General features: G+C 34.0%; 1 protein-coding gene across 2 annotated transcripts in view; it reads right to left on the bottom strand.

Annotated features, from left to right (window-relative positions):
- gabbr2 (gamma-aminobutyric acid (GABA) B receptor, 2) overlaps window positions 1–13,100 on the bottom strand; it is a 378,525-nt gene that overhangs the window by 94,525 nt on the left and 270,900 nt on the right. For both annotated transcript variants that reach the window (XM_073930931.1, NM_001144043.1), the window contains exon 8: window positions 5,915–5,975. In XM_073930931.1, coding sequence (XP_073787032.1) covers window positions 5,915–5,975 — 61 coding nt within the window. The remainder of the gene's footprint in view (window positions 1–5,914; window positions 5,976–13,100) is intronic.

The raw sequence follows: 13,100 nt of genomic DNA, 5'->3' as shown, positions 1-13,100 counted from the left end.
CTTTATGCAATTTAGTGAAAAAAAATACATTAACATCGATGTCTTTGATTAATTATTGTTGTAATTTGCAGTAAAGATTTTTTTTGTGCTTTTAGAGATACATTTGCTTTTCTTTTTTAAGGAATTTTGATTAACCTGCAGTTGGAAAACTACCTCACATAGATTCATATTTACCTTTGTTTTTCACAAAATTGCATAAAACTTGAGCCAAAACAGGCTGTGCAACTAAATACCTTACTGCGCTTTTTCTGGCTGATGATTTGCAATTTAATTTAGTGAAGTCAAACTTCAGCTCATTATTCTCAATAGTGTCCAGCACACACTTTAATTGAATGGAGTACAACATATTTTAACAGCATATATACATACATATGTATATATATATATATATATATATATATATATATATATATATATATATATATATATATATAAACATGCATTTACATTGCAGCCTTTTCTGATTAGCTAATGGCAATGTTACAGGACTTACAGGGAACTCTAAATCAGGATAATCAATCTTGGTTTTAATGATAAGGAATATTTGAAACTGTAATATTAACTGTCAGAAAATTGACTATGACTTTCCTTGAAACTCGGAATCTTAACAACGCTAACTGTGAGATCAACTGGACACTACAAAAAGCCCACACATGTAAACTGATGGACAGCATTCAGTTTGTTACGATCACCAGTGATCTAGCATCGCTGGAGAACTACACATATGCCACTTTATCAAACTACATATCCCATCAGGCACCTCACACACACCAGTTCCAGATCAGCCCTGATTACTTGCACACAGCTGTAACTCATTAAGACTTTACATGGACTATTGACAATCACATGGACTTTTGATTACATGGACTATATATACACCTCACATTCACACACACATTCTTGAGTCTTGTTTTATGGTAACATTACCAGGGTTATCATTTTCTTACCATGTTGCTTGCCTGTGACTCTGAGTATGCTCCTGGATTTCCTATATGCTCCATTTTGCCCCAATTTTGACCATTGTCTGCCTGACTAATCTCTTAAATAAACTGCATGTGGATCCTCACCTCTGTTGAAACCTACCCGTACGTTACAAGTACGTTATTAAAAGTCAGCTGTATTGATTTAATTGTTGATAAGGGAAAATCTTTTGTAGAAAACAAAGTAAAAAGCAACAGTTTGGCCATATAAAGGTTTTTTTTTTTTTTCCAGGATGTCATTCTTTGATAAATTGGTCAGGAAAAGATTCTGAGTGTCTTGTCTAGATTGTTTGGTGTGTGTGTGTGGCTGTGGATGGTGTGATAGAAGCTGATTGACTGGGGCAGTAAAGATGGATGACAGGCTCAGTTGAGGATCAGCACTTCTTTAAATATTCAGCATGGGATACCTCGTTCACAGTGAGGGATGAAGAGAGAAAGAAATGAGCAGATAGAGAATTTGGAAGCCAATTGAAGGAAAAAATTAAATTGTTTTAAACCAATAGAATATAAACAAAAAAAAAATAGAAAATAGATTCACATTATTAATTGTCAGGTATTGGGTAGAATTAGGGATGTAGAATAAGATCATACTTTATAAGTACTAATAAATAGCCTGTATTATTGATTGGCAGGTAATCAGCCACTAATTAATAGTGGGAATTGGTACTTAAACTAAAGTGATTAAAAAAAAAAAAGTAAAAATACAAATCACAAAATGATGATTCAAAATAGAAATTCTGAGGGTAAAAAGATGTGAGTCCATAAGTAAATGCATGAATGATGATTATGAGTGAGATAATGAGAATAAACAACTCGGTGAATAATGTATGAATAAATAAGTGTGAGTGTATGCGTAGATGAACAATATGATGAACGATGAGTATGAATGAGTTGATATGAGTCAATAAATATTTGTGAACGAATGAACAAATGAATGAATGAATGAATGAATACATGAATGAAATAATGAATTAATGATTGAACTAACGAATTAACTAACGAATGAATGAATGAACTAACGAATGAATGAATGAATGAATGAATACATGAATGAATGAATATATGACTACATAAAAATGTGAGTACATACAGTAAGCAAATGAGTGGATGAGCATATGCTAATATGTTAATACTTATAATATAACATATAAGTTAATACATTTTTTGTGAATGAATGAATGAACAAATGAATGAACAATTAAAAGAATGAATGAACAAACGAACAAATGAGTGAATGAATGAATGAATAAATGAATGAATGAATGAATGAATGAACGAACGAACTAACTAACCAACTAACCAACTAACTAACTAACAAATGAATGATGTCTACATAAAAATTGAGTCAAGCATGTACTCACATGTACTTTAATGTATGAATGAACTAACAAATGAATGAATGAATGAATGAGGTAATGAATGGATATATGACTACATAAATATGTAAGCAAGCATATGAGTGAATGAGTGTAAGTCAATATGTTTATACATCATATACATGATATAATATATAATGTAAAAGAAAGAAAAAATGAACAAACGAACAAATTAATGAATGAATGATTAGATGAAAAGAATGAGAGTGGCTAAATGTGAGTAAATAAGCAAATGAGTTGATGAGTGTAAGTTAACATGTATATACATATAATATAATATATAATAAGTTAATACATTTTTGTGAATGAATGAATAAATGTGAGACTGAATGAATACATGACAAAGTAAGACGCTTTCTAGTGTACTGATAACATTTCTCCTTTCTTTTTTTTTGCTGATTTACCCCAGCCTGTTATTCGCCTTCGTACTGACAGTTCAATCACCCCTCGGCCAAACAGCCCTGGGATCCTGCAGCCTGTTCACAAATACAGTCTGAAGAGGTGATGTAACATGCTATAGGGGGAAACCTCTGCAGCGGAGCAGATAAGACTGAAGAGGGTGAGAAACGCTGGCCAAGGGGTACGAGAAGGGAATCCCTGCTCCGAGATTAAATCCCACAAAACAGAGTTAATCTCCACTGCCCTCAGGAAATGCGCACACACACACGCACGCACGCACGCACGCACACGCGCACACACACACACACACACACACACACACACACACACACACACACACACACACACACACACACACACACACACACACACACACACACACACACACACACTGGATTAATCACATCAGAGGCCAAGCAGGGGAATTCTCTGACCCTATTAAACTATTGGACAGCAGCAACATTATCGATGCGCTCGCTGACAATATGTGTGATGTATTGAAAAAATGAAGATTGAATATTACAGGGAGATACATTACCAGTCAGTTGTTTTGTTTTATGTTTTTAAAAGAAGACACTCAGTTCCGCTCCCTGAAGCTGCATTTATTTAATGAAAATAGCAGTAAAAATGTCAGATTGTAAAATATCATTACAATTTTAAATAGCTCTTTCGTACTAAATGTACATTAGGTTACTTTTGAATTCATTCTTCAATTTTCAGGATCATTACTCTAGTCTTTAGTTTCACATGATTATTATTCATGTTTTTAAAGAAAGACTATTCTGTTATCTGAGGTTGCATTTATTTGACCAAAATTTCAGCAAAAACTGGACATTTTTTAAATGTTATTACTGTTTTAAATAGTTGTGTTCCTATTGAACGTACACTGTAAAAATATCCGTAAATGAGTAGTTTTACAATAATTTATAAAAAATTATGTCAAATAAAGAAAGAATGAATGAATGAATGAATGAATGAATGAATGAATGAATGAATGAATGAACGAGAGATTAAATAAATACATGACAAAATAATATTCTTTCTAGTGCGCTAAAAACATTTCTCTTCTCTTTTTTGTTCCTGATTTTCAAGCCTGTTTTCATGAGGAAACGTAAGTATTTTAGGTTTTGTCAAGTTAGTGGCTAAAGAGTTCAGTCGTTCGAAAATGTACAATTTAAAAAGGGGGCGTGGCACCCAACCCTGCCCCTAAACCCAACCGTCATTGGGTGATGAGCAAAGCATACTAAATTGTACGTATTAGATCATATAAATTCATGCAAATTAACCACTAAATCAAAAATGTACAAATTGCCGTGAGATTGCGTTGTAATTACCCCAGCATGTATTCGCCTTCACACCCCTTGGCCAAACAGTCTTTAGTTTCACATGCTCATAATTCATGTTTTGAAGACTATTATGTTTATCTGATGAAAATACAGCAAAATCTGGACATTTTTTAAATGTTAGTACTGTTTTAAATAGTTTCGCTCCTACTGAACATACTTTGTGATTCATATTTTTATCTTTCCTTTTATTTATGCTTTAAAATTGCCTTACAGGATCTTGATTTTACTTCCAACAACTTTTAACCTTGAAAGAGGTTCCAAAAAGTGACTTTTATGAACATTTTAAATAGTTTAAAATGATAAATTGTCTAGGCATATTACGCCACAGAACCTTGTACTAAACTGCAGTACATTTTTTTAGGTTATTCTTATTTCTCTATATGTTATTTCTTATACATTCTAATATTTCATACAACTAAAATGATCCCACAGAAAGTAATAATGCAGCCTGATCTCAGGAGAAAATGTAAATGTTTGTTGTACAAATTCGTACGAGTTCAGTCATATGAAAATGTCAATTTTAAAATGGAGGCGTGGCACCCAACCCCGCCCCTAAACCTAACCGTCACTAGGGGATGAGCAAATCGTACTAAATTGTACGACTTAGGAATTTACACGAATTAGCCACTCAATCAAAAAGTTACGAATTGCTGTGAAATTGCGTTGTAAAAATGTTTCTTCTAAAAACAATTTGTTGATTTTATTTTAAAAAGTGTTGGAACTGTTAAGTTAACTTAAATGTTATAATTATGCATAATTATGTTAATTTACTTAATACTTTTAAGACAACCGCTTTACTTAATATTTTTAAAGTAGAGTCAACTAATCACTTTGAAAATAACAAGTTTACTCACTTTAAATTAAGTAAACTAATCACTTTTTTGTTTACAATATATCAGTTTAAAAATCTATTTTTTTTACTGCTTTACAATTTTGTGGAAACTGCAAAACATTTTTACTTTTTAAGGTTCCTTGATCAAAAGAGAGATCAAAATAGCATTTTTAAATAAAAATAAAAACTTTTTTAAAAGTCTTTTTAAATTTCTTTTTCACTCTTGAACTATTTAATGTGGCCTTTATACACTGTACAAAATGCTGAGTTCCACACAATCAATGTGTGTTGAAATAACATGAAGAAATTGTATTAACTTATCAGTTTTTACAAATTTAAGTGGATTAAACATGAAACAATTAGACTGTCGCAAAAAAACCCTCAAGAACTGTGTTGTTTCAGATCAATTTAAATAAGTAGTTTGAACAAACAGCAAATGTAATTTTTTTTAGTGTAAGTAAAATCTCAAACATTTTAATGGTGCCTTTGAATAGTGTTGTATCACAATTTCTTCAAGAACATGAAGCAGTTTTAAACACTAATCATAAATGTTATTTAAGCAGCAGATCATCCACTCAAAAAACGATTTTTTGCTGCTTGTTCCAACTACTTATTTAAAATGAGCTAGATAATCACAATTCTTAAGTTTTTTGGGATTTAATCCACTTAAATTTGTAAAAAATAACAAAGTTAACTAAGTCGTTTTGTGTTGGGACAACATGAACGGATTGTGTGTAATAAATTTTTTTTTTCAGTGCATACTTGAATGCTTCCTGATGACTTCTTTTAAAAACATATTTTTAAAAATCTACTCATGCCAAACTTTCGACCATTAGTGTATTTCTTGCACATATTCAATAAAACAGATTAAGACGCTCATTTAGGACAGATAAAAATCAACAATGTTTAAAGGACCGGAATCCGGCATTTCCCTATAAAAAGGCTTGTTAACCAAAAAAAATGACCATTTAATAGACTTACCTTGAAACTGGGTGAATTTTATGGTTCCCATGCGTTCCCCATTCCTGAACATCACCTGACCCTGCACAAACACACAACAAATACCTTTATAAAAGCTGCTTATCACGTGTAAATAGGCAGTTTGCTGAAGTCTCGATTAAGATGATTAATATCACGGCATAATCCAAGTTAGAAAGATATATATTACGAGCATTGATTTTCCATCTTGTTGCCATATCCTTCACTCTTGGCACAGCAACAAATTGGAAGTGTATAGCTTAAAGTCTGGCACCGGGCTTGTTTTTCAGCCTGTTTATTAGTTTAAAGATCTGTGAATTGATTGTTTTGAGACAAACATAATTAATAGCAGTACAATTGATTTGTTAGATTAAAGGAGCTGGCTGTGCCAACAGAAGATGACTTATGCGTTTTTAACTACTCCACAAATACAAATGAAAAAAGTGCTATATTTAGATTATTTATCTATTCTAACAGTATCTTTTTTAAAAACTTGTGTTGTAAATTAAACAAATAAACATAAAAAATAAAATAAACATATTAAATAAAAAATATACATTTATATTCATATAAAATAAAGTAAACAACAATAAAAAATAAAAATAAAAATTATTGATCCAACAATGCAGTATGCAGCTAATGAGTTATAAGAAATGTATAAATATATTAATATAATAAATATAAAAATAATAATATATAGGTGACACAGTGGCGTAGTAGGTTGTGCTGTCGCCTCACAGTAAGAAGGTCACTGGTTCGAGCCTAGGCTGAGTCATTTGGCCTTTTTGTGTGGGGTTAGCATGCTCTCCCTGTGTTCACGTGGGTTTCCTCCGGGTGTTCCGGTTTCCCTCACAGCCCAAAGACATGCGGTACAGGTGATTTGGGTAGGCTAAATCGTCCATAGTGCATGAGTGTGAATGAGTGTGTATTGATGTTTCCCAAAGATGGGTTGCAGCTGGAAGGGCATCCGCTGCGTAAAACGTGTGCTGGATAAGTTGGCGGTGCATTCCGCTGTGGCGACCCCGGATTAATAAAGGGACTAAGCCGAAAAGAAAATGAATGAATTAATAATAATATATAATAAATAATAAGAATAATTTCTGATTTTAAATAAGACATTTTAAGTCATTATGCATAATTTTACAAAATAAAAAATAAAAAAAAATTAAAAAATAAAATAAAATAAAATCTAATTAAATTAAATTAAAAAAATTATTAATCCAACAAGTGCAACAAGTAAGAAATATAGAAATATAAAATAAATCAAATTCTGCATTTAGTTCTTATGCATATAAAGGTGGCTGAGGTGACAAAAAATAAAATAAAATAAAATAAAATAAAATAAAATAAAATGAAAAAAAAAATTAAAAAATAAAATAAAATAAAATAAAATTAAATTAAATTAAATTAAATTAAATTAAATTAAATTAAATTAAATTAAATTAAATTAAATTAAATTAAATTAAATTAAATTAAAAATAAAATAAATTAAAATAAAAAGTTAAATGATCCAACGATGGCGTATATGGCTAAGAAATATAAAAAAAATAAGTAAATAAAATTCTGCATTATAGGTGGCTGAGGTGGCAAAACAAAACAAACAAACAAACAAAACAAAATAAATAAGATGAATGCAAAAATAAAATAAAATAAAATAAAATAAAATAAAATAAAATAAAATAAAATAAATCAAAATAAAATAAAATAAAATAAAATAAAACAAAACAGGGGTGTAAAGTTCTCCTCTAGGACCGGGTTTGGACACCCCTAGTTTACAAGATAGATACATATCATTACAGACAGGACCGAAAACAGAACACTGATATAAATAATAAATCACTTTACTCACTTACAAAACACAATCATTAGCAGACGCAAACCCTCTTGCAAAATCACAAATTATAACAGTGTGAACATCAGATGTTACAGATTAGTTGTGAATAGGTCATTAAAATGCAGACAGATATGCAGCAATTTGACATAAATAATTCCATCAATGGATCACAATATTATCTAGTTTGCTCATTAAGTCTTAAAAAGGAAAGGTGTAAATGTGCTTTGCTGTCTGTCTGCTTAATGAGCCATTTAAAAGGATTCAGGATCAGTCGGCCCAATAAAATAACAGGTGAGAGGCACACCGCATTAACATGCCAATAATTAGAAGCCCATTACAACCATGGGAGGCAACAGTGAAGCGAACATATCTCTAAAAATGGCTCTCTTTGAAGTGTAGATCAGGCTTTGGTCCCAGTGCAACTCTATTTTCTTTGTTTAGCTGCTCTGACGTGGGCGATGGATAAACGCCCGGCTTCACAAAACACTTTACAGTAACGCTTTTAGACTTATGTGTGTAAACAAAATATAATGTGAGCTGCAGTAATGCTGGCAAATTAAGTTTACTGACTCCAAAACCCTACCTGCGGTCATTTGCATACCTTTCAAGACATAATTTTTTGATTTATAAGCTCAGCAGGACGTCATTTTGTGACATTGTGGAAATAACAAAGGAAGGAGAAAGGTAGGTCATTCACTTTTATCATTCACTTCATAGGGGTAAGTCATTCAAATATATATATAAAAAAATGAGTAAATCCAAACAACAACAATAACAATAGCAATGTATTTTTTATCTAACAATATAGAATATTGTGAACGTGAAATATTATCACAATTTAAAATACATGTTTTAAATGTAAATATATTTGTATATTTGTGTGAATATTATTTATGTATGTAATACAAAAGCATTGGAACATTGGAAAAACTATATTATTATTAATAATAATAATAGTAATAATAATATGTAAAATGTAAAAAAAAAAAGATTTTTTTAAATTGTTGCAAATTAAAAAAAAAAAAAAAAAAGCTGAAAAAAATCACATGTATGTTGATTGGACATGATTTGAAAAGGCATACACCTGTCTATATAAGGTCCCAGGGTTGACAGTGCATGTCAAAGCACAAACAGACAGAAGCCACTCCCTGCCTGGAATTTGCCAAAAGGCATCCAAAGGACTCTCAGACAGAGAGAACAAAATTCTCTGGTCTGATGAGACTAACATTGAGCTCTTTAGAGTAAATGCCAGGCGTCAAGCTTGGAGAAAGCCAGGCACCGCTCATCACCAGGCTAATACCATTTCTACAGTGAAGCATGGTGGTGGCAGCATCATGCTGGGGATGTTTTTTCAGCAGCAGGAACTGGAAGACTAGTCAGGATAAAGAGAAAGATGAATGCAGCAATGTACAGAGACATCCTGAATGAAAACCTGCCTCAAAGTGCTCTTGACCTCAAACTTGACCGATGGTTCATCTTCCAGCAGGACAATGACCCAAAGGACACTGATAAAATATCAATAGAGTGGCTTCACAACAACTCTGTGAATGTCCTTGAGTGGCCCAACCAGAACCCAGACCTTAATCCTATTGAACATCTCTGGAGAGATCTGAAAATGGCTGTACATAGATGTGACACATGTGATAGAGCTTGAGAGGTACTGCAAAGAGGAATGGGCGAAAATTCCCAAAGACAAGTGTACCAACCTTGTGGCATCATATTCAAAAAAGACTTGAGGTTGTAATTGCTGGTGCATCAATAAAGTATTGAGCAAAGGCTGTGAATACTTATGTAATTTTTCAGGTTTTTTTATTTTTAATAAATTTGAAACAACTTTAAAAATAATAGTTTTTCACATTGTCATTATTGGGTATTTTGTGTAGAATTTCGAGGAAATAAATGAATTTAATCCATTTTAAACTCTGTCTGGTGACAGAGTGAAGTCCAAATCTCTTTCCAAAAAGTTCATTTTTCCTAAATCAATGAAGACTTTGCTCTTTCACAGTGTCTTTTTAGAGCACTTTCATTAGATTAGTAAAGCTGAAAATAGCTTGCGCTGTAGGTATGGATTGATGAATAAACTTTTGCCTAGTTTATTGGTTAAAGACTTTAATAAAATCAGCTGTCCATTATATTTATTTTAGCATTATGTTCGTTTTTTTAATCACATCCAGAATAAGTTAAATTAAGGTTTGTATTTATTAACCTTTTTCTTAATTATTGGCTGTCAAATATGTTTGTAAAAATTCTCACATCAGCTAAGTTTGTAACATTTAACCAAGCCATGATGATGGACAAGTGTGGTGAGTGTTTAAAAGAGTGTACAAGTTTGTAAAAGTGCTAGAGCCTTAATAAATCTCCAACATGCCATTTAGTAGGAGAAAGAATGGTTCCACTTAGTTGACTCTAGCTGTCAAACGTGGAGGAGGAAGCGTGATGGACTCAGACTCCTTTGCTGGAATCAGAGTCAGTGACTTACACAGCGAGTGTCACCCTCAACCAAAAACACTAGCGCAGCATTCTGAAGTGGACAGAAGCGTGAAAGCAATGCTATAGCTACTGTACAAGTGGAACATGTTTGTGGGGGCTTTGCAAAAAGTGCTGAGAATAAACTTACGAACATTATACAACTTTTATCTGCTGTTGTATTGACAAAAAAAGTTTTGTGAAGCTACATTGCTAGAAAGAAGGATCTAACATATTATAATATTTTGCATTCATTTGAAGCAATTATTATCACTGTGTTTTGTATGAAAGCGGGGATGAAAGTAACATTCATTCATTCATTTTCTTTTTGGCTTAGGCTTTTTGGCATCACTGGGAATCACCCATACACTCTCATTCACACACATACACTATGGACAATTTATCTTACCTAATTCACCTATACCACGTCTGCACTTGTGGGGGAAACCGGAGCACCCGGAGGAAACCCACACAAACACAGGGAGAACATGCAAACTCCACGCCAACTGCAGCCAAGGCTTAAACCAGCGACCTTCTTGCTGTGATGCCTTTCTTATTTTCCACTTCCACATTAGTTTTCAGTGTTTTGACTCATATGTTTTTATAAGAATAGCGGACATTCGCGTTGTGTTACCCATCAGGAGCTTGCTCTTGTAGGTGTGTGATGCTGGTGTCCTGGGGTAAAATCCTTATGCTGACACTAGATAACAGTTTATCAAACTGGGCTCGGCTCAGTCTGAAGCATCGCTAAAAGCTTCCACCATCCAGTTATACCATTTTTCTTAGCAGCTGCATAGAGGGCGCAGCATTCTTCGGTAGAATGCTTAGAACTTTCGCTTACAGCGTTCACAATAGGTAATTTGTGCTCCGGAAATGGGTTTCAATAGCATTTTGAGTGAATTACAGAATGTTTTTGTGACACACAACTTTGAAAAGTGTGTGTTAAAGCCGTTATAATCTGTCAGATGTGATTCAAGCGCGAGGGATAAACGTTCTCCTAGTTCATGTGTCTGCCGTCAGAAATACAGTGTGTGTGTTGCCCCGGTCTGTCAGCTGTTAGCACAGCCGCTCTTCAACACAAACACACACACTGACACACAGACACATAGACACACAGACACAAACATACAAACGCGCGCACAAAACTTAACTGGATCATAGAGCAAACCAGATGACTGAGATGAAACGTAACAGGTATGTAAGTCATGCAATTTACAAAAATGACAATGACAATTACAATTTACAAAAAATATATATTAATAAGTTATTGATACTCTGCTGACTGATTTGCTGTTCATTATAATTGTGAGCTGTTTATGTTTCATTTAGTGTGTTGTATTTACCAAGGTTTGTGTTTTTCTGTCATTTCAAAATGTCACCTTATTTTCACTTTGTCACAGTTATTGAATTACTGTGTTAGTGGAACAGTACAGTTTATTTACATTTACAATTAATCATTTAGCAGACACTTTTATCCAAAGCGACTTACAAATGAGGACAAGGAAGCAATTTACACAACTATAAGAGCAACAATGAATAAGTGCTTTAGGCAAGTTTCAGGTGTGTAAATTCTAAGAAGGAAAGCATTAGTAATGTAAGTTTTTTTTTTTGAGTACAGTTAGTGGTATAGCCAGAGAGGCAATTGCAGATTAGGAAGTGAAGTGGAGACTAAATAGTTGAGATTTTATTCGTTTCTTGAGGACAGCAAGTGACTCTGCCGTTCTGATGCAGTTAGGGAGTTCATTCCACCAACTGGGCAGATTGAATGCGAGAGCTCGGGAAAGTGATTTCTTCCCTCTTTAGGATGGAACCACGAGATTTTACTGAATTTACTGAACGCAAGTTTCTGGAGGGCACATAAGTCTGCAGAAGTGAAAGCAGATAAGAAGGAGCAAAGCCAGAGCTCGCTTTGTAGGCAAACATTGCCTAATTTGATGCGAGCAGCAACTGGCAGCCAGTGCAAACGGGTGAGTAGCGGAGTGACATGTGCTCCTTTAGGTTCATTAAAGACCACTCGTGCTGCTGCGTTCTGGAGCAGCTGAAGAGGCTTGACAGAGTTAGCTGGAGGCCCGGCTAGAAGAGAGTTGCAGTAATCCAGTCTGGAGAGAACAAGAGCTTGAAGAAGGAGTTGAGCTGCATGTTCAGATATGAAGGGTCGGACCTTTCTGATGTTGTAGAGTGCGAATCTGCAAGATCGAGCAGTTCTAGAAATGTGGTCAGAGAAGTTTAGTTGGTCATCAATCGTTACTCCCAGGCTTTTCAGTAGGCTACGATTGTGTGGCAATCATTTTGGTGAATAGCATGTGTTTGGGTTGGTTATATATTTGTAAGAAAGAGAAAATGATTACTTTAGCGATGACGAGGCTTCATTTGAAGCAAAGTATTCCGTCTGACAATGGGGGGAAAATGCCTCACAGCAGTTGTTTTTCATCCTATTATGGCTTGTTTCCACTTAGTGGTATGGTACGGTACGGTTTGGTACGCTTTTATGGCCGTTTCCACTGTCAAAAAGCGCAACCGAACCAAACCGTAGCGTACCACTTTTCAGCATCCTTTCGAAAGGGAACCAAACGGGAGAAAGGGTACCAAAAGGTGGAGCTACACGTGCAGCTGAACGCTGATTGGTTACAGAGATAGGTCACGAGCTCGTGGAGCTACACAACGTAAACAAAGGAACCGGCATGTTTTTTTGAATACAAAACTGAGACATTACATGGAAATACTACATGCATTTTATAACGAGACATGGATGACCCGAGCACAAACAAACCTTGACCTCGTCTCGGTGAACAGACACAAAGCCAAGAAGAACAATCTGCTGTGTCCTGTTGTTGCTTTACGAGCCCGTCTAAAAGTGCGAGCGGTATTCGCTTTCTTTCGGGAGCTCGC

This window comes from Danio rerio, chromosome 19, assembly GCF_049306965.1.
Source record: "Danio rerio strain Tuebingen ecotype United States chromosome 19, GRCz12tu, whole genome shotgun sequence".
Lineage (NCBI taxonomy): Eukaryota > Metazoa > Chordata > Actinopteri > Cypriniformes > Danionidae > Danio > Danio rerio.
The sequence above is the reverse complement of the archived record's forward strand: the minus strand, read 5'-3'. Positions and strand labels throughout refer to the sequence as shown.